Source organism: Oncorhynchus keta, chromosome 14 (genome assembly GCF_023373465.1).
Source record: "Oncorhynchus keta strain PuntledgeMale-10-30-2019 chromosome 14, Oket_V2, whole genome shotgun sequence".
Taxonomy (NCBI): domain Eukaryota; kingdom Metazoa; phylum Chordata; class Actinopteri; order Salmoniformes; family Salmonidae; genus Oncorhynchus; species Oncorhynchus keta.
In genome coordinates, this window is record NC_068434.1 from 50,212,858 (window position 1) to 50,235,596 (window position 22,739).

General features: G+C 42.8%; 1 protein-coding gene across 5 annotated transcripts in view; it reads left to right on the forward strand.

Moving 5' to 3' along the window:
- Positions 1-2,873: 2,873 nt before the first annotated feature.
- Positions 2,874-22,739, forward strand: part of LOC118393570 (bromodomain-containing protein 3-like) — a 28,931-nt gene continuing 9,065 nt past the window's right edge. The window contains exons 1-11 of one of the 5 annotated variants that reach the window (XM_035786341.2): positions 2,874-3,041; positions 5,046-5,372; positions 8,467-8,604; positions 8,950-9,097; positions 9,191-9,381; positions 12,926-13,297; positions 15,344-15,472; positions 15,555-15,752; positions 16,132-16,200; positions 19,709-19,917; positions 20,212-20,501. In XM_035786341.2, the coding sequence (XP_035642234.1) occupies positions 5,181-5,372; positions 8,467-8,604; positions 8,950-9,097; positions 9,191-9,381; positions 12,926-13,297; positions 15,344-15,472; positions 15,555-15,752; positions 16,132-16,200; positions 19,709-19,917; positions 20,212-20,501 (1,936 nt within the window). In that variant the 5' untranslated portion in view covers positions 2,874-3,041; positions 5,046-5,180. Of the gene's footprint in view, positions 3,099-4,072; positions 4,225-5,045; positions 5,373-8,466; positions 8,605-8,949; positions 9,098-9,190; positions 9,382-12,925; positions 13,298-15,343; positions 15,473-15,554; positions 15,753-16,131; positions 16,201-19,708; positions 19,918-20,211; positions 20,502-22,739 lie in introns of those variants that run through there. The other 4 variants (XM_035786340.2, XM_035786343.2, XM_035786342.2 and 1 more) reach the window with 4 other exon arrangements.

Sequence of the window (22,739 nt, forward strand, 5' to 3'; positions counted from 1 at the left end):
ACAAAAGTCTCTCTCATCTTAGTGTGCCAGAGCGCAGAATAACGTATTTGTTTTTGAACGCTCAACACCCATTGAATATGTCCGGTGTCAGTAAACATCGGCAAAAAAAAGTGTAATTAAAATGTTGCAGCAGCACAACTACAGTCACCAACGCTCTGGATAACATGAAAACTGCCTAACCAGCTCTGCTAGGGAGAGTAAAAAGGTCAGAGTGGGAACTTGACTGTGGTTGTGAGGTCAGAGCTTTCAGAACAACCCTACTTACAGTGGGGCAAAAAAGTATTTAGTCAGCCACCAATTGTGCAAGTTCTCCCACTTAAAAAGATGAGAGCGGCATGTCATTTTCATCATAGGTACACTTCAACTATGACAGACAAAATGAGAAGAAAAAAAATCCAGAAAATCACATTGTAGGATTTTTAATTAATTTATTTGCAAATTATGGTGGAAAATAAGTAGTTGGTCAATAACAAAAGTTTATCTCAATACTTTGTTATATACCCTTTGCTGGCAATGACAGAGGTCAAACGTTTTCTGTAAGTCTTCACAAGGTTTTTACACACTATTGCTGGTATTTTGGTCCATTCCTCTATGCAGATCTCCTCTAGAGCAGTGATGTTTTGGGGCTGTTGCAGGGCAACACGGACTTTCAACTCCCTCCAAAGATTTTCTATGGGGTTGAGATCTGGAGACAGGCTAGGCGACTCCAGGACCTCGAAATTCTTCTTACGAAGCCACTCCTTTGTTGCCCTCCAAACACGACGAGTTGAGTTTTTACCAAAAAGTTATATTTTGGTTTCAACTGACCATATGACATTCTCACAATCTTCTTCTGGATCATCAAAATGCTCTCTAGCAAACTTCAGACGGGCCTGTACATGTACTGGCTTAAGCAGGGGGATACGTCTCGCACCACAGGATTTGAGTCCCTGGCGGCATAGTGTGTTACTGATGGCTTTGATACTTTGGTCCCAGATCTCTGCAGGTCATTCACTAGTGGTTCTGGGATTTTTGCTCACCGTTCTTGTGATCATTTTGACCCCACTGGGTGAGATCTTGCGTGGAGCCCCAGATCGAGGGAGATTATCAGTGGTCTTGTATGTCTTCCATTTCCTAGTAATTTCTCCCACAGTTGATTTCTTCAAACCAAGCTGCTTACCTATTGCAGATGCAGTCTTCCCAGCCTGGTGCAGGTCTACAATTTTGTTTCTGGTGTCCTTTGACAGCCCTTTGGTCTTGGCCATAGTGGAGTTTGGAGTGTGACTGTTTGAGGTTGTGGACAGGTGTCTTTTATACTGATAACAAGTTCAAACAGGTGCCATTAATACAGGTAACGAGTGGAGGACAGTGGAGCCTCTTAAAGAAGAAGTTACGGGTCTGTGAGAGCCAGAAATCTTGCTTGTTTGTAGGTGATCAAATACCAAAATGAAGTGTACCTATGATGAAAATTACAGGCCTCTCATCTTTTTAAGTGGGAGAACTTGCACAATTGGTGGCTGACTAAATACTTTTTTGCCCCACTGTATTGGCCAGAGCGTTCAGTGTGCTCTCTGAACGCGAAACACTCTGAATTACGAATGGACAATCTGACAGCACAGTTGCAGTCACCAATGCTCTGGATAACATAACAGCCTAACCAGCTCTGCTTAATAATGTTCAGTGAGCTGTTCTCTCTCTCTCTTAGGTGTCTTGAAGTAGCTGGCAAATTAGTACACAATGGTCAGATCAACCCTTACAATGCTGAATGGGTGTAGACAAAGAATGGTTCTCCAATAGTTGTACCAAAACATTGAAACACGGTTTTCTCAAAAGTGAGTTTACAAGTTGATCAACTTTCAAAGCAGAATTACTTTCCAATTGTTTCCTCAAATGCACGGTATGATGTAGCTATGTCTCAACTTTATCCAATGTAAAAAACAGAAATTCAATAATTGTTGCTACATAAGACCGAATCCAGGTGGTGAGTCACATTTACCATTGAAAAAAAAAAGTAAGTTCCGGTTTGCTTAAGGGGGTGGCTCTCCCATAGGCAGCAATGCACTAGCAACTGGGTCTGGTCTGCTTAGTTCAGTGACTCTATATGAACCAGAAAAAACTAGCGAGTGGGATTTCTCACGTCCTTTTCCATCTCTGGTAAAGCTAACTAGCTAAATTGCCATACATGTTTAATGCTTTTCGATTTGTCCCCAAATTAATGTCATTGGTTTAGAGTTTGTTTTGATATTTTAACCTGCGTGTTGTGATCGCGTTTGGTGGAGGGGGGACAAAATAAATGTATGCACGATAGCGCACACGCGCAGCAGCAGGTTTGGGTTCCGTGTAAAACATTAGGGGAACATTACAGGTAACATTAGAAATACGTTCTCTCCCTATACCTGTTAGCTGGGAATGCAGGGAGTTGTGCAATTACAGCATTCTATCGGACACATTTACTTTAAATCCATTGTTCCTATAAGTTATGTATAATTGTGGGTAATATCGGATTCTATATTTAATAATGTTGTTTCAAAGCCAATTGACAGCTTCGAACAATACGTTTCCCTTCATGACGGCATGTTTAGCCAAAACATGGCTTGTGCAATAAGGAGGTGCATCTTGGGATATGTAGTAAGTAATTTAGGGACATACCTCCAATTCTAAATGCTTTAACCATCAAAACACAACAAGGACCATGATGCTGCTCGAAATTGCGCATGGATATTGCAGACAGCTGATGACCATAAAGAATGATAAGCGGCATCTTATGGCCAAAATACTTTATTAGCGCCAATGAGTGCTTCCACCATTTTAATGTGGTCAACTGGGTGGGAATTCAATTTCATTGGCTGAGCCCTCCTGGTGACCCTGTTGTAGTCATGTCCAACCGGGTCCTCATAGTGATCAGCCAATCGTGAAGAAGAAAATGGACCTCTTCACATTGGAGATAGTCTAATGGCGCTGCCACAGACGCTATAATGGAACAGATACAAAAATATTTGTCCTCTATCTAGCTCTATGCTGATAACGCATCTAATATGCTAGCTACTTCGCTGAAATAAAAGGTACCTGAAAACTGCGAGCGAACCACCACTGGAGCCATTTGATGAGAGAGTGATAAAGTAAAATGTTATTTTGTTCTGGTTTGTGTAATTTAAATGACAGGATACATATCTAAGTGTTTCTCAAATACACTCAATCTAGGTTGTTTTCTGATTCGACCGGCCCGCTCGGCGCCTTGAAACAATGCACAGCTACAAAGCAGCTAGGATGTGTTAGGCTAGTAGCTGAAGCTACATTTATCATATGCGAAGTGTAAATGGGAAGCTGTCTATCTAATTATATCATGTTCAGCTCTTCTATAACACACCACTCAACATTTTAGGTGTAGCTACTTCACGCGAACTAGTGGAGTATGTACGTTGCTAGCTAGCTCTTTGCATAGCATGCACATTTAGGATTTTGCCGATTGAGAGGATAGTTAGCAAGCTAGCATTTTGCGTTGCCCTGCCCGCCATCTTTTTAAAGGAATAGATTGTGATGCTACGTAATCATCATGCACACCATCGCTACATGTAAAATAGCTACTATTTTGTGAGATAAAGGGTGGATAAGTAGTTGTGTACATTTAGCAATATGCATTTTAATTGCTAAGCGTGTCAGATTTTGGACGTAACTTGGGGGGCTTTTGGGAATGTTTTATCTCTGCATCGTTGTTGCCTAGCTACAGATGTGATTTAACCAAATATCGTTGGTATCCATTACTGGGAGTTACAGGTTTGGTACTGTTTGGTGTAGCTACAGATTGTAACACCATATAATGTAGTTACAGGTTTGTCTATACAGAAGCTGCAAGATCATTTTATGCTAAACTGGTATTGGCTATACAATCTTCGTTCTCGATTTGTGGAAACGGGAGTCCCGTTATTAAAATAAAATACATGTTTGCTCCATGAAGTAATCAAAAAATGTGTATACACTGCCATCTTGTCTCTTTCAAGTGTTCTCTCATTGATCGAGACAGGGCTGTCATGACATGCAGCACTTTGAGGTGGACACCCACCTGTCTCGATTAATAGGAGAATATTTGAAATGGACAAGATGGCAGCGTTGGATGACTTCATGGAGCAAAACATTTTAATAATAATAAAATGTTCTTAGTTCTAACGCTCCACCTGCAACTGGACACGGACATTTTAGATTCTACATTTTGGGCGAATTGAGAATGAAGAAAGAAGTATTGTTAAGGTCGGTCGGAAATTCTCTGTGCTACACTTACAGTAAATGATAAAATAAGCCGGTGTTTGGAGGATATATTGGCACGGGTGTTGTCTGGAAGACTGCAAACTAGATGCACTTCGTTTCTTTATACCTTTTTTTCAATTGGCATTTCTTTGTATATATCCATAAAAACTATGGCAGCTGATTCATGATTTCTACAGGCTGAGAAACGCTGCCTGCCTCTCTCCTCCCGACCCTGACACGTTCATTATTATGAGACCGTTGGAGATAGAATTTGAATATTGAAACTTGAAACTATGTTGCAAATGTTGAAGAGACAGACAGTAAGGTTTATACAAACGTCATAGATTTAGCAGGTGGTACATTTGTGGAATAGACACCAGCTGGAATGTGTTTTTAACCAACCAGCATTCAGGATTAGACCCACTCTTTGTATAGCAAACAGTACCTAACCTGTAACTCCCAGTAATGGATACCAATTTTTGAGGGTACATTATCTGGTGTAACAATCTAGCTAGCTGTTGCCCAGCTAAATGCTAAATTCTTTGCCCATTTGACAAATTCTAAGTGATCAGGTGTCTGTGCAGGCTATATTACTTAGGCTAGATGTAATGTATACTCACATTTTTTTATTAATTACATTTTTTTGTTTATAATTTAGCTACCACTGATAGCTCAAAGTCTTTGTCATAAAATGTTAACCTAATTGACTCAAGTAAACTTTACTGTCTGTGAGGATGCTATCTTTAACTCTGAGTGTCTCATATTTTCTGAACTGCAGCTTCCTTAATTTTCTAATTCCAATATTTGTTTATTTTGTTTTGCAGGGCACGGACACTCAGGTCATGAGATGGGATGTGTGTACTGCTGGAGGAATAAGGAGCTGAAAGAGGAGCAAAGTATCCATTGAAAACACTCAGACGTTTTGCAGAACTGGGAAGAAGTGTTCTCCTGTTGCCAGTATGTCGGCTGTTCCTGCGGCCGTCCCGACGCTTGTTAATCCACCGCCACCAGAGTTCTTCAACCCCAACAAGCCTGGCAGGAAAACTAACCAACTACAGTACATGCAGAATGTTGTGGTGAAGACTCTATGGAAACATCAGTTTGCGTGGCCCTTTTATACACCTGTGGATACCATCAAATTATGTCTTGCTGTAAGTCAAGTCCACACTCCGTAGTTTTCTCTTTTGTTATTGGTAGTTAGTAATAGGTAGAAGCAGATCCTTTAAGCTAGTAGGGCTGTCCCCAACAGAAAAAAACCTTGGTCACCGAAAGTTGTCTGTTTTTTCGACCAATTTACTGGTAAACATTTTTAAAGTGTATTTTTCCATATAACATCAAATATATGCATTGCGCTTGTCTGATGCTTTAAGCTTAAGGTTTGATGAAATAAGACAAATGCCGCAAGAGTGCGCCAGAGATCTAGATAACCAGAATAAAAAAAAACGTAACCTGACCCTACTATTCTCCTTCCTCTCCTGCTGGTTTTCGTAGATTCTGCCATTACTCATCTAATGTTGCCAGGTGTTTGGGTAAAATGAAATGTTTTAAATTATTATTAGTTATAAATTACTGACAACATTTCTCCCAAATTCCAAATAAAAATATTGTAATTTAGATAATTTATTATCAGAAAATGACAACTGTTCAAAAAAAGATTCAGTGTTGTCAGACCTTGAATAATGCAGAGAAATAAGTTCATTAATTTCTAAACACAATACTAATGTTTTAACTTAGGAAGAGTTCAGAAATCAATATTTGTGTCTTGGCATGCTCTCCACCAGTCTTTCACATTGATGTTGGGTGACTTTATGCCACTCCTGGAGCAGAAATTCAAGCAGCTCGGCTTTGTTTGATGGCTTGGCTTATGATCATCCATCTTCCTCTTGATCACATTCCAGAGGTTTTCAATGGGGGTACAGGTCTGGAGATTGGGCTGACCATGACAGGGTCTTGATCTGGTGGTCCTCCATCCACACCTTGATTGATTTGGCTGTGTGGCATGGACCTGGCTGTGTGGCACTAAAATAACATCACATTGATCAGAAATACAGTGTAAATGTTGTAAATGACTATTGTAGATAGAAACAAAGGATTTCTTTTAATTGATTTTTTAAAAACTCAGCTAAAAAAGAAATGTCCTCTCACTGTCAACTGTGTTTATTTTCAGCAAACTTAACATGTGTAAATATTTGTATGACCAAAACAAGATTCAGTTTGTCTCAGTTGTTGAATAAGTTCCATAGACATGACTAACAGAAATGGAATAATGTGTTCCTGAACAAAGGGGGGGTCAAAATCAAAAGTAACAGTCAGTATCTGGTGTGGCCACCAGCTGCATTAAGTACTGCAGTGCATCTCCTCCTCATGGACAGCACCAGATTTGCCAGTTCTTGCTGTGAGATGTTACCCCACTTCCATCAAGGCACCTGCAAGTTCCCGGACATTTCTGGGGGGAATGGCCCTAGCCCTCACCCTCCGATCCAACAGGTTCCAGATGTGCGCAATGGGATTGAGATCCGGGCTCTTTGCTTGCCATGGCAGAACACTGACATTCCTGTCTTGCAGGAAATCACGCACAGAACGAGCAGTATGTCTGATGGCATTGTCATGCTGGAGGGTCATGTCAGGAGGAGCCTGATGTCTTTCCTGTAATGCAAAGCATTGAGATTGCCTGCAATGACGACAAGCTCAGTCCGATGATGCTGTGACACACCGCCCCAGACCATGACGGACCCTCCACCTCCAAATCGATCCCGCCAAATCGATCCCAGTGTAACGCTCATTCCTTTGGCGATAAACGTGAATCCGACCTTCACCCCTGGTGAGACAAAACCGCGACTCGTCAGTGAAGAGCACTTTTTGCCATTCCTGTCTGGTCCAGTGACGGTGGGTTTGTGCCTATAGGCAACGTTGTTGCCGGTGACGTCTGGTGAGGACCTTTCTTATAACAGGCCTACAAGCCCCCAGTCCAGCCTCTCTCAGCCTATTGTGGACAGTCTGAGCACTGATGGAGGAATTGTGCGTTCCTGATGTAACTCGGGCAGTTGTTGTTACATGTGGTCTGCCACTGTGAGGACGATCAGCTGTTCGTCCCGTCTCCCTGTAGCGCTGTCTTACCCGTCTCACAGTATGGACATTGCAATTTATTGCCCTGGCCACATCTGCAGTCCTCATGCCTCCTTGCAGCACGCCTAAGGTACATTGACACAGATGAGAAGGGACCCTGGGCATCTTTCTTTTGGTGTTTTTCAGGCCTCTTTAGTGTCCTAAGTTTTCATAACTGTGACCTTAATTGCCTACCATCTGTAAGCTTAGTGCCTTAACGACCATTCCACAGGTGCATTAATTGTTTATGGTTCATTGAACAAGCATGGGAAACGGTGTTTAAACCCTTTACAATGAAAAAGGGACGTTCTTTTGTTACTGAGTTTATATTATTTGTTCCCGCTCGACTAAAACAATCTCGGTTGACTAACAGACTAAATGCTAGAATCTGTGAAAATGCTGTGAAAATTATAATTCCCAAGTACTGAAAGGACTGTTTTGGTGGGATGAAGTTTTTGCCTGCCTGGTGCCAGACCCATAAGAGTTCCAAACCTCTCCGCCCATGACGGCTCATTTTCAGTTCTCCCCTCCCCACTCAGACCACTCCCAGACAGTCCTAGCAAACTTCTTGAGAAATGCCACTTTGCTAAGAAGCTATTTTTGTTATATCACCATTTTAATTGAAAACAATCATAGTAAGGTACTTAGTTGTTACCCAGAAATTATTTTATTTTGAAATAAAACAGGTCTGCATTGGACCTTAAACCATGTTTTGAGGCTATGTGTTTGTTTAGATTTTACTTTTACAAACATTGGAGTAAAACAAGCTTATATTTTGGTTTCTAATAGGGTATGACAGTTTAAATAAGCACATGAGGCATTTATAAGATATTCTCAAAGCATCAATGGGTATATGTCATCCATTTATAAGTCCAGAAATGGATGTAACAGCTAAGGATTCTAGCTTTATTGCTACATTTGGCTCTGGGTAGAAGTAGGCTCTTATATTTTAATGTAAATACTCTGTGTGGATGTATGTACATTTTTGTGTGGTTCCCAAGTAGTAGTAACATTACGATGTGTGAAAGGATGAACCCCTCATTGTTCAACATTCATCATAAAACATGTTTATTTCCTGGCCATTTATTTTTATTGCTCCCTCATATTGAATGTTGTTTTCCAATTGATGCTGCCATATAGGACTATCATAAAGTTATCAAGAGCCCAATGGACATGGGAACAATAAAGAAGAGGCTAGAGAATAACTACTATTGGAGCGCCAGCGAGTGCATGCAGGACTTCAACACAATGTTTACCAACTGTTACATCTACAACAAGGTAAATTCTCCTTTACCATTCATTCCAAATCGAAATGCAAAAACCAGCAATAACAAGTAGTTCAAAGAGCATACTTTTTTTTTTCACAGGATCACATAAACTGACATGTACACACACAGTTTTCCAGTGACATTGATTTTAACTTGTGTACATTATTTTGACTCATCAAGATGAGGATTGGGATTTGAAAAGTATTTACACTTTCTCTACTCTGTCTAGAGGCGCCCCATCACCTTTCTAGGTATTATTGATACTGTAACTGTGATAATTTTGATCAGGTGCTCCGTCTGACCTTCGCCTTCATCTTGACCCATAACTCATTCCCTCTTGTATGTATTCCCACAGCCTACAGATGACATTGTGCTGATGGCCCAAGCTCTGGAGAAAATCTTCTTACAGAAAGTGTCTCAAATGCCTCAGGAGGAGGTGAAGCTGCTACCACCGGCCCCCAAAGTTAAAGCTGCCCACAAACCAGGAGGGCCTATTAGTGGAGGTAACTCCATCCTTTCACAGTTGGGAGGGACTTGTGCGCTGAGGGGAAATGTCTGTCACTTACAAAAGTTTGCTTCCTGCGTCTTCCTTTCAGGCAGCCAAGCAGAGGCTGAGCCAACAGATTCACCCCCATCCACTTATCCCAGCTCCCCTCCACCTGTTTGTCAGACTCCTGTCATAGCAGCCACACCAGTGCCAACCATCATCTCTGTTATCCCTGTCCAAGCTGTGTCTCCCGCTGCCTCCATGATGGCTGTGGTTCCCACAGCACAGCCAGTCATCAAAGTAAGTCCAGAAATTCTTTCAGGTATTGGAAACAGCGTTGGGTGTGAATGTGGGTCTGAGCAAGTGTGATGTCATTAGTGTTTGTGAAAATGTATGTACAGTGCCTTTCAAAAGTATTCATCCCCCTTGGCATTTCCCTTTTTTGTTGCATTACAACCTGTAATTTAAAAAAAAATTAAATTTGGATTTCATGTAATGGACATACACAAAGTAGTCCAAATTGGTGAAGTGAAATGAAAAAAATAACTTGTTTAAAGTGGTGTATTCACCTCCTTTGCTATGAAGCCCCTAAATAAGATCTGGTGCAACCAATTACCTTCAGAAGTCACATAATTAGTTAGATTGTATACAGGTGGACTTTATTTAAGTGTCACATGATTTCACATGATCTCAGTATATATATACATATATATATATATACACCTGTTCTGAAAGTCCCCAGAGTCGGCAACACCACTAAGCAAGGGGCACCACCAAGCAAGCGGCACAAGGAAGACCAATGAGGTCTCCAAACGGCTCAGGGACAAAGTTGTGGAGAAGTACAGATCAGGGTTGGGTTCTAAAAAAAGAATATACACAACTTTGAACATCCCATGGAGCAAGTAGGAGACTCCCCAAACATATGGAAAAAGGTACTCCGGTCAGATTGAGCTTTTTGGCCATCAAGGAAAACGCTATGTTTGCGCAAACCCAATACCTCATCACCCTGTGAACACCATCCCCACACTAAAGCATGGTGGTGGCAGCAACTTTGAAACTGGTCAGAATTGAAGGAATGATGGATGGGGCTAAATACAGGGAAATTCTTGAGGGAAACATGTTTCAATCTTCCAGAGATTTGAGACTGGGACAGAGGTTCACCTTCCAGCAGGACAATGACTGTAAGCATACTGCTAAAGCAACTCTCGAGTGGTTTAAGGGGAAACATTTAAATGTCTTGAAATGGCCAGGTGAAAGCCCAGACCTCAATCCAATTGAGAAGCTGTGGTATGACTTAAAGACTGCTTTACACCAGCAGAACCCATCCAACTTGAAGGAGCTGGAGCAGTTTTGCCTTGAAGAATGGGGGAAAAAATCCCAGTGGCTAGATGTGCCAAGCTTATAGAGACATACCCCAAGAGACGAATTGCTGCAAAAGGTGGCTCTACAAAGTATTGACTTTGGGGGGGGGGGTGAATTTTTTAGTTTTATTTCTTTCTTTTTTTTTTCACAATAAAATATATTTTGCATCTTCAAAGTGGTAAATCAAATGTTCAATGTTGTGTAAATCAAATGATACAAATTCATGAAAAATCTATTTTAACTCCAGGTTGTAAGGCAACAAAATAGGAAAAATGCCAAGGGGGTGAATACTTTCGCAAGCCACTGTAAATGTTAATTTGTTTATTGTTTACAGTCAAAATGGGAGCCACCTAGAAAAACTTGAATTTCTGGCTCATTTCCCCCCCCAGAAAACAGCCTGTAAACTCTTTGTAAAGACTTGACATCTAGTGGAAGCCCTAGGAACTGCAATTTAGGAGGACTTGGCCTTATAATAAAAGTGACAGCCATTGAAAATAGTGGTAGGCTGAATTGTTTTGGGGGGAGATGGTTTGTCCTCGGGGGTTTCGCCTGCCATATCAGTTCTGTTATACTCACAGGCATTATTAATGCCATAATCTACCAATTATATGCATATCCTAGCTTCTGGGCCTGAATAACAGGCAATTTACTTTGGGCACGCTTTTCATCTGGACGTGAAAATACTGCCCACTACCCAAGAGTGGTTAACAAACTATAGTTTTGGTAAGTCAGTTAGGACATCTACATTGTGCATGACACAGAATTTTTCCAACAATTTTTTACAGACAGATTATTTCACTTTTATAATTCACTGTATCACAATTCCAGTGGGTCAGAAGTTTACATACACTAAGTTGACGGTGCCTTTTAAACAGCTTGGAAAATTCTCAAATGATGTCATGGCTTTAGAATCTTCTGATAGGCTAATTGACATAATTTGAGTCAATTGGAGGTGTACCTGTGGATGCATTTCAAGGCCTACCGTCAAACTCAGTGTCCCTTTGCTTGACATCATGGGAAAATCAAAAGAAATCAGCCAAGACCTCAGACAAACAAATTGTAGACTTCCACAAGTCTGGTTTATCCTTGGGAGCATTTTCCAAACGCCTGAAGGTACCACGTTCATCTGTACAAACAATAGTACAAAATTATAAACACCATGGGACCACGCAGCCATCATACCGCTCAGGAAGGAGACGCGTTCTGTCTCCTAGAGATGAATGTACTTTGGTGCGAATAGTGCAAATCAATCCCAGAACAGCAGCAAAGGACCCTGTGAAGATGCTGGAGGAAACGGGTACAAAAGTATCTATATCCACAGTAAAACAAGTCCTATATTGACATATCCTGAAAGGCCGCTCACCAAGGAAGCAGCCACTGTCCCAAAACCGCCATAAAAAGCCAGACTACAGTTTGCAACTGCACATGGGGACAAAGATCACACTTTTTGGAGAATTGTCCTCTGGTCTGATGAAACAAAAATATAACTATTTGGCCTTAATGACCATTATGTTCGGAGGAAAAAGGGGGAGGCTTGCAAGCCAAGGAACACCATCCCATCTGTGAAGCACGGGGGTGGCAGCATCATGTTGTGGGGGTGCTTTGCTGCAGGAGGGACTGGTGCACTTCACAAAATAGATTGCATCACGAGTAAGGAAAATGATGTGGATATATTGAAGCAACATCTCAAGACATCAATCAGAAAGTTAAAGCTTGGTCGCAAATGGGTCTTTTAAATGGACAAGTACCCCAAGCATACTTCCAAAGTTGTGGCAAAATGGCTTAAGGACAACATCACAAACCCCTGACCTCAATCCTATAGAATTCTTTTGGGGCAGAACTGAAAAATTGTGTGTGAGCAAGGAAGCGTACAAACCTGACTCGGTTACGCCTGCTCTGTCAGCAGGAATGGGCCAAAATTCACCCAACTTATTGTGGAAGGCTACCCAAAATGTTTGACCCAAGTTAAACAATTTAAAGGCAATGCCACCAAATACTAATTGAGTGTATGTGAACTTCTGACCCACTGTGAATGTAATGATAGAAATACAAGCTGAAATAAATCACTCTCCACTATTATTCTGACATTTCACATTCTTAAAATAAAGTGGTGATCCTAACTGACCTAAGACAGGGAATTTTACTAGGATTAAATGTCAGGAATTGTGAACTGAGTTTAAATGTATTTGGCTAAGGTGTATGTAAACTTCCGACTTCAACTGTATGTATGTAATTTTTTTGAATTATATAAAAAAAGTACTGTTAAGTCCAGGAAGACGGGTCTCTCCCGGGGGTCTTTTTATTTAATTCTACAGTCTAATGGGATTTTGTGTGGGGAACGTATTTTACAATTCTGCTCCTCAAAATGTTGTCTTAGGATGTAATAATCTATTAGAAATCAGAAAATGTTGAATATGCCATGTCTTGATAAAGAGACGCAAGCCACTGATGTCTTTGTGTTTGGTCATTGTCATTTTCACAGAAAAAGGGGGTGAAGCGGAAAGCAGACACAACAACTCCCACAACCTCAGCAATCTCGGCCAGTAGAAGTGACTCCCCTACCCAGCTCCTGGAATCCCAACAGGGGAAAGTCTCATCCAGGCGGGAGAGCACGGTGCGACCCGTTAAACCCCCCAAGAAGGGCACCGAGGACGGAGAGGTGCCACTGCTCGGTGGCAAGAAAGGCAAGCCCGGCGAGCAGCTCAAGCACTGCGACTTCATCCTGAAGGAGATGCTCTCCAAGAAGCACGCAGCCTACGCTTGGCCTTTCTATAAGCCTGTAGATGCGGAGGCGCTAGAACTGCATGACTACCATGAGATCATCAAGCACCCCATGGACCTCAGCACTGTCAAAGTAGGTCCCCTATTCACTCCCTCGACTCACCCCTAACTCTTCTAAATTGCCATTTACATTACATTTAAGTCATTTAGCAGACGCTCTTATCCAGAGCGACTTACAAATTGGTGCATACACCTTATGACAACCAGTGGAACAGCCACTTGCATCTAAATCTTGTTGGGGGGAGAGAAGGATTACCTACCCTTACTTACCCTATCCTAGGTATTCCTTGAAGAGGTGGGGTTTCAGGTGTCTCCGGAAGGTGGTGATTGACTCCGCTGTCCTGGCGTCGTGAGGGAGTTTGTTCCACCATTGGGGGGCCAGAGCAGCGAACAGTTTTGACTGGGCTGAGCGGGAACTGTACTTCCTCAGTGGTAGGGAGGCGAGCAGGCCAGAGGTGGATGAACGCAGTGCCCTTGTTTGGGTGTAGGGCCTGATCAGAGCCTGGAGGTACTGAGGTGCCGTTCCCCTCACAGCTCCGTAGGCGAGCACCATGGTCTTGTAGCGGATGCGAGCTTCAACTGGAAGCCAGTGGAGAGAGCGGAGGAGCGGGGTGACGTGAGAGAACTTGGGAAGGTTGAACACCAGACGGGCTGCGGCGTTCTGGATGAGTTGTGGTGGTTTAATGGCACAGGCAGGGAGCCCAGCCAACAGCGAGTTGCAGTAATCAAGACGGGAGATGACAAGTGCCTGGATTAGGACCTGCGCCGCTTCCTGTGTGAGGCAGGGTCGTACTCTGCGGATGTTGTAGAGCATGAACCTACAGGAACGGGACACCGCCTTGATGTTAGTTGAGAACGTCAGGGTGTTGTCCAGGATCACGCCAAGGTTCTTAGCGCTCTGGGAGGAGGACACAATGGAGTTGTCAACCGTGATGGCGAGATCATGGAACGGGCAGTCCTCCTTCCCGGGAGGAAGAGGAGCTCCGTCTTGCTGAGGTTCAGCTTGAGGTGGTGATCCGTCATCCACACTGATATGTCTGCCAGACATGCAGAGATGCGATTCGCCACCTGGTCATCAGAAGGGGAAAGGAGAAGATTAATTGTGTGTCGTCTGCATAGCAATGATAGGAGAGACCATGTGAGGTTATGACAGAGCCAAGTGACTTGGTGTATAGCGAGAATAAGAGAGGGCCTAGAACAGAGCCCTGGGGGACACCAGTGGTGAGAGCGCGTGGTGAGGAGACAGATTCTCGCCACGCCACCTGGTAGGAGCGACCTGTCAGGTAGGACGCAATCCAAGCGTGGGCCGCGCCGGAGATGCCCAACTCGGAGAGGGTGGAGAGGAGGATCTGATGGTTCACAGTATCGAAGGCAGCCGATAGGTCTAGAAGGATGAGAGCAGAGGAGAGAGAGTTAGCTTTAGCAGTGCGGAGCGCCTCCGTGATACAGAGAAGAGCAGTCTCAGTTGAATGACTAGTCTTGAAACCTGACTGATTTGGATCAAGAAGGTCATTCTGAGAGAGATAGCGGTAGAGCTGGCCAAGGACGGCACGCTCAAGAGTTTTGGAGAGAAAAGAGAGAAGGGATACTGGTCTGTAGTTGTTGACATCGGAGGGATCGAGTGTAGGTTTTTTCAGAAGGGGTGCAACTCTCGCTCTCTTGAAGACGGGAGGGACGTAGCCAGCGGTCAGGGATGAGTTGATGAGCGAGGTGAGGTAAGGGAGAAGGTCTCCGGAAATGGTCTGGAGAAGAGAGGAGGGGATAGGGTCAAGCGGGCAGGTTGTTGGGCGGCCGGCCGTCACAAGACGCGAGATTTCATCTGGAGAGAGAGGGGAGAAAGAGGTCAGAGCATAGGGTAGGGCAGTGTGAGCAGAACCAGCGGTGTCGTTTGACTTAGCAAACGAGGATCGGATGTCATCGACCTTCTTTTCAAAATGGTTGACGAAGTCATCTGCAGAGAGGGAGGAGGGAGGGGGGAGGATTCAGGAGGGAGGAGAAGGTGGCACCGTAACAGCTAAGGGGAGGATGATTACATTTGTTTTGCTAGTAGATTTGCTTTTGAGTTTTGAAGAGAGCTTTCTCAGTAATAAGACTCTGACTGTTTGCGCTGTGTCCACAGAAAAGAATTGACAGTCAAGATTACCCAGATGCCCAAAGCTTTGCGACGGACGTCCGGTTAATGTTCTCAAATTGCTACAAGTACAACCCCCCCGACCACGAGGTTGTAGCCATGGCCAGGAAGCTACAGGTAGGATAAAGTTCATCAGATCTTTAACTCACCTCATTGGAGCACTGTCGGTTGAACTGCCCCTTGTCTTCTTGTTTCTCAGGATGTGTTTGAGATGCGATTTGCCAAGATGCCAGACGAGCCCGTTGACGCCACCCAGCCCTCCACCATGCCGGTGGTAAGCAAGAGTACAGAGAGCAGTGAGAGCAGCGGCAACACCTCCAGCTCGGAGAGCTCGGACTCAGAGGAGGAGCGGGCCATGCGGCTCGCCGAACTGCAGGAACAGGTGGGTTCGGAACAGGTGGGTTCTCACAACCAAGGACCAAGATCCAAAACCCGTGGATGGATGAACAGGGAGATGCCCCCTTCGTCCCCCACATCAGATTTAGACCGCTACCACTTAAAAATCAAAGCCACTACATGATGTTCAGAGATCCACAGTAAAAGTGACATAGTTAACCCTCTACCGCCACAAACTGTTAGAATATCTTGGTATCGTGGCTTGCATACTGTAACTGTAGAGCTCACATTTTAGCGCAATGTTTTACATTTCATTCATACCAATGGTGACAATATTTAGCTCTGATGATGAAATAGTTTGTTGTGCTGCTAGGATGTTAACATGAACTTTGGAGTTTTCTATCTTTGTCCACTGATTTCCCCTTTGGCTTTCTTACCAGCAAATCACTGTGGAGCACCCCAATGGTAACAGGGCGGGGAAAAAAAACGGGTGTGCCAAACGTTTTCAGGTGATTTATCTCTTACTTCCCCGTCCCCACAAAACTATTTATATTTTTGTATTACACCTTGTTGAAAGAGCGGTAGAGGGACCAGCACTCTGAAACGGATTGTAAGTGTGCTTGGTAGATGGTAGGGATGGGGGTTTGAAATAAAATGTGGGATATTTGAAATACATGTGTTTTTTAAAATGTTTTTAATCTGAGCACTGCTGAGTGAGGGAGAGGCATTGGCACGCTATTGCTGCAGCTCCGGAGGGGCCGTTGTGTGTGAGATGGGAGGGAGCAAGCCGAGCAGACGGAGGGGAGAGAGAGAGACCAAGTAACTTTAGCCAAGGCAACTCAGCTACAGCCAAGACTAACTAACTTGTAGCAGCCCCAATGGTATTTACCGTCCCATAAAACACAGAGGAGGCTGGTGGGGGGATATAGGAGAATGGGCTCATTGTAATGGCTGGAATGGAATGGTACCAAATGCATCAAACACATGGAAACATATTTGACTCCATTCCAGCCATTACAATGAGCCTGTCCTCCTATAGCGCCTCCTATGATATAACCGTGCCTTTCTTGACTGGATTAGCCCAGACAAGCTAGCTAGCTAAGCTTTTCAGCTACAGCTAGCTAGGCTAATTGAGGCTACACTGCATTCGGAAAGTATTCAGACCGCATGATTCCCCCCACATTTTGTTACGTTACAGCCTTATTCTAAAATTGATTAAAACATTTTTTTTATCATCAATCTCCACACAAAACCCCATAATGAAAGGCAAACATTTTGTTTTTAGACATTTTTGCACATTTATATATATTTTTTCAAGTAAAAACTGAAATCACATTTATGTAAGTGTTACTCAGTACTTTGTTGAAGCACCTTTGGCAGCGATTACAGCCTTGAGTCTTCTTGGCTATGACGCTACAAGCTTGGCACACCTGTATTTGGGGAGTTTCTCCCATTCTTCTCTGCAGATCCTCTTAAACTCTGTCAGGTTGGATGGGGAGCGTTGCTGCATAGCTATTTCCAGTTCTCCAGAGATGTCTGATCAGGTTCAAGTCCAGGCTCTGGCTGGGCCACTCAAGGATATTCAGAGATTTGCCCCGAAGCCACTCCTGTGTTGTCTTGGCTGTGTGCTTAGGGTTGTTGCCCTTTTGGAAGGTGTACCTTCACCCCAGTCTGAGGTACTGAGTGCTCTTGAGCAGGTTTTCATCAAGGATCTCTCTGTACTTTGCTCCTTTCATATGTCCCTCGATCCTGACTAGTCTCCCAGTCCCTGCCACTGAAAATCATCCCCACAGCACGAATGCTGCCACTGCCATGCTTCACCATAGGGGATGGTGCCAGATTTCCTCTAGACATGACGCTTTGCATTGAGGCCAAAAAGATCAATCTTGGTTTCGTCAGACCAGAGAATCTTCTTTCATGGTCTGACAGTCCTTTTGGCAAACTCTGCCTTTTACTAAAGAGTGGCTTCCGTCTGGCCTGATTGGTGGAGTGCTGCAGAAATGGTTATCCTTCTGGAAGGTACTTCCATCTCCACAGAGGAAGTCTGGAGCTCTGTCAGAGTGACCATCAGGTTCTTAGTCATCTCCCCGAACAAGGCCCTTCTCCCCCGATTGCTCTGTTTGGGGAGGCCACTGTTTTGGGGGACCTTCAATGCTGCAGAGTGTTTTTGGTACCCTTGTGTACCCTTACATCTGTGCCTCGACACAATCCTGTCTCGGCGCTCTACAGACAATTCCTTCGACCTCATGGCTTGTGAGACCTTATATAGACAGTTGTGTGCCTTTCCAAATCATGTCCAATCAATTGAATTTACCACAGGTGGACTCGAATCAAGTTGTAGAAACATCTCAAGGATGATCAATGGAAACAGGATGCACCTGAGCTCTATTGACTCTGATAGCAAAGGGTCTGAATACGTATGTAAATATTTAGTTTTGGAAATTTGCAGAAATTTCTAAACCTGTTTGCTTTGGAGTATTGTGTGTAGATTGATGTCAAAAAATATATATTTAAACCATTTCTGAATAAGGCTGTAACGTAGCAAAATATGGAAAAGGGGAAGGGGTCTGAATTTATTCTGAATGCGCTTTCTACCCAACCCCATTAAGATGAAACCGCTTACCTGTTGGTTTCTCGTTGTAGCCTACTCTATATCTCTAACTTTTAATTACATTGAGCCTTTTTGCCACTTTGATTGGCCAACATTAAAAACAAGCTACCCACTGAGTGCTACCCGTCGGCTGCCAGTCTTTTTATGGGGCGCATGTCATAAAAACTACATTGAAAAGTTTGTTTTATTAATCATTTGAAATGTAATGGTATATCTTTGTAGTATGTTACAATGTCACATGGATATTGCAATACAATTTTCCGTGTTAAAGTATTTGAAAACTATTGTCCATCCCTAGCAGATTATCTTTCCCTCAGTAGTCAGCTTGCTCTTTGTCACGTCTTTTCTAAGATTTTGTTGATAGTTACTTTTTCCCTCCATTGTTGCATTATTTTAGTGTTGTTTTTTCATAGGAAATTTTAGTTTTCATGGTGGTAAGCATTTCGTCGGACGATGTAAACCATGTGTATCCTGTAAATACGACTAATAAAACTGTGACAGTGTTGGCTGGTGGCGAATGGTGATAGTGTTAGCAGTGTTTTTTTTTATTTTTTATGATTCTGGCAATGATTTCAAATGCTTTTTCCGCGTTGTAGCTTCACTTAAAATATTTCCTCCTTTTTTTCAAGTGGAATAAAAAAGACCAATGTTTTTGTGCTGAAGACCAGGAAATGTCAGTGTTTTATTAGGGTGTTCACAATTCAAAGTTATTATATATATTTGTTTGTTTGTTCTATATTACATACTTGTTTCTTCAAAAAGCAATCAGTCAATGCGTCACTTGGGGAGTCAGCATGTGCGTCTTGTTTTAAAGTGTTAGATAGCTACAGTACAGGCTGGGTGGTCCCGGTGTGCTTTTCCTACCGCTTTTTTCCCAGGCCAATGGGAAATTATTTATCGAGACACCTCATTTGCATGCCAGTATTCTGTTTTTCTGACATAAATCAATGTACATTATACACATCACACACTTGATTGTTTCCTCTAATATTTTGAGCTTTCATTTGAGAAGATATGCAGAAACATGAGTACTGTGTACTCCATTAATTAATGCACATAACTTGAGGATGATTTATGTATTATCTTATTCAAGATGTAACAAAAGTCAATCAAGCATGAATTGGCTATAAAATGAGACTCCTTCAAAGGGAAAAGAAAATGTCCCTCCCAGGGCTAAAATATAACTAATATCACTGTCATAATTGTGACATGAGATGGTCCAAGACATAATGGTGCTAATTCTCTGCAACAGGTTACACGTGCCAACATCACACATTAAGCTAACCATCGATGCCTGTATTTTGCCATCACTCCCAGTATCTTGCCCCAGTCCCTCCATCAGCTTCACCCTACATACACCAACATCTGGACTCATAGGTGACTCTTGACTCTGCTTTTCTCCTCAGCTGAAGGCCGTTCACGAACAGCTGGCTGTTCTGTCACAGGCCCCAGTAAGTAAACCAAAGAAAAGGGAGAAAAGGGAAAAAGAGAAGAAAGACAAGGACAAGGGGACGGCTGATGACAAGAAGAAACCCAAGTCAGCACCCCAAGTCAAGCCAGCTAATCAGAAAAAGGCTCCAGCCCGGAAACCAAACAGCATGGTGGTGGCTACCAGGTACTACTGCCCAGTCTTTTCATATCTGTGTTTCGTAATTCATCACACTGTCCTGAGCATCACAAGTAATTTGCTCAATACTGCCAGTAACTTTTGCTTTTGGATGAATCATTGTTGCAACAGTGTTACGCACTGCTGTGTTAACACTTTAACTCGTATCCCCATGTAGCCTGATCCAGACATGTCAGTCTGTCACGAATCATCTGTTCTTTGAACTTCTCTCAGTGCTAAGCTGAACATCCTGAGAGAGGCAAAAGCTGTAGGCCTAACAAATATCTGACCAAACAATTTCAGGCAACCGAAGAAAGGGTCCAAGGTGGTGGTGGCGAACAACGAGTCAGAAGAGGAGCCATCCCTTCCCATGTCGTACGACGAGAAGCGCCAGCTCAGCCTTGACATCAACCGTCTTCCGGGTGAGAAGTTGGGCAGGGTGGTCCACATCATCCAGTCCCGGGAGCCATCGTTGCGTGACTCCAATCCAGACGAGATAGAGATAGACTTTGAGACACTCAAACCCTCAACCCTTCGTGAGCTCGAACGATACGTCAAGTCCTGTTTGCAGAAAAAGCAGCGGAAACTTTTACGTAAGTCGTGAACTATTACTCTTCCTTGGTGTTTTCACAGATGCCCTTCTCCAGTCACTAATGGTTACGGCTTCTTCAGGGATAAACCTCTCCTTTCTGTCTGTTGCCTAAATGCTTTAAAGCTCCCTTGCATTTGTTCCTTCCTCCCCCTTTTGAACTGAGGTTACTCACCCTCCCATTCTTTGCATGCCTGGTTTTAGTGGTTCATTGAAAATTAGCCTTCAGTTCAGATAAAATTGTCTCTTATATGCAGAGCAGTTTGGCAATTCACGTAGAGTACTTGTGTTGAATGCGACAATAGAAATATATCCTAATTCAAGAGAGCAAAACTGACTTGAACTGGAACTATTGTTTTGGTCCAATAGAATTTTAAGTGGACTCATTACCACCACCAAAACACAGAAAAAGTCATGGATGTTAGAGAGACCAAGACATGCAGCTCGTTACCACATCAGCAAGGTACAGCATGTGGGAACTTATTGCAGGGCACTGTGTGTCTCTCATTGAGAGAGGGCATTGAGGAAAACAGTGCCAATTCTAAGGAAGAACTGGTTCAGGAAAAGAAGAGTTAGAAAAGAGACTACGGGATGTGAGTGGACAACTGAACCACAACAAGAAACCGCTTGACAAAGATACCGGTGTTTCAGAGCTCACAATGTACAACAGGCTGCCAAATGGACTAGAATAGTATAGGCAAGAGATGGGCAAGTGAAAAGTTCTCACTGGCCTAGTTGAGGCGTTGATGGCAGTTTTGTTGATGCTTTGTAGAATTAATGTTTCTCTAGTTTCAAGGATCAGTTACCCCCCCGACCTAGCGACTGTCTAGGCATGGAGGTCCGTGTCAGGAAGTGGACTTGAGTCGTCACTGTCCAGTAGCTTTATGATGAGTGATTCCTCACCGAACTAGAACAGGACCATGATTTGGGGGATTTTCATGAAATCGCATCCATAGAAGGGTCCTTTGAAAGAAGGATTGTTGACAGATATTTGACATTTGTGTCAAAGTATAATTGAGAAATAATTAAAGGGATAATTCACCCCCAGAAAATAAACTCCTGTCAATTTTTCAAATGTTTTATGAGTGTGTAAAATAACCATTTTCACCATGTTTTAACTTTTAAGTGGTCTGTCTATGAAATCAGGAAATTGTGTAGGAACACGTCATACATATACGGTACTCATCACTGGAGATGGGGGGGGGGGACACAACATAACATTTCAGAACGCTTTTAAAACAATTACTTGCACTCCAGATCACCATCATCCGTTTTATATCGTCATGACAAAGTATATATTTCAGTTAGATGTCCTCAATCTAAACAGTGTACCAAATGATTCAACTCTTATCACACAATGCTCCCTGTGGGTCTGTAGGAAAGGGCCGTTGTCATAGCTAGCAACGTCTGCACTCTGCACATTGAGGCAGACTGAGAGGAACTGCAAGTTGAACATGAGATTGTGGACTCCTAAATTGATAGCTTTAAATTATGGGTTTTGTAGTCGACTTGTGCTGCAACAGATTTTCACATGCTGCTACGAATCTTGTTATAACATTGTTATATATAACCTTGTTCCCGCTTATTTAACACTGTAAATCTTACGACTTTGTGGTTTTGTGTGGATTATTCCTTTAATTTAAATTGGAACATTTGTGACCGCTTGACCTTACCCAGGCCTCTTTTAAGACTCCCATGTTTAATCTGTATGTGCTACAAGGGGATTGGATCATAATCCTGCAATTTGTATCATAACTCTAAAACTAGGTGAGATCCCACTTGGGAACTTTGATATAATATGCCTGTCGATCAGGTTTTCTTCAACTATTGGTCCTGACCCAAAGTGGGCCCTGGGCATATGAGAGGTGGATCGCGAGTTATGAGAGTTATCTGTTTTGGATTTGGGTTACAGGAGGACGATTCATTTCTCATTTGGGTCACGAGCTAAAAAAAAATAAGAACCCCCGCTGTAGATTTATTATGATCAACAACATATTGGAAAATGTTTTTCAATATTCATGTTTAGATTGATCTTTATTCATAAATGAATGCAATAAAATCATAAAAAAAAAAAAAAATATTACTCATATTACAGAGCAAGTGGTAAAGCTTCATATGACAGATGAAACATTATGGTGTCTAAAGTAGTTCCTGAGTAAGGCCAAAACTTAAATTAATTATTTCTCAATTGTGCTTTAAGATACAAATGTCAAATAATTTAATCATACCTTCTTCCAAAGGA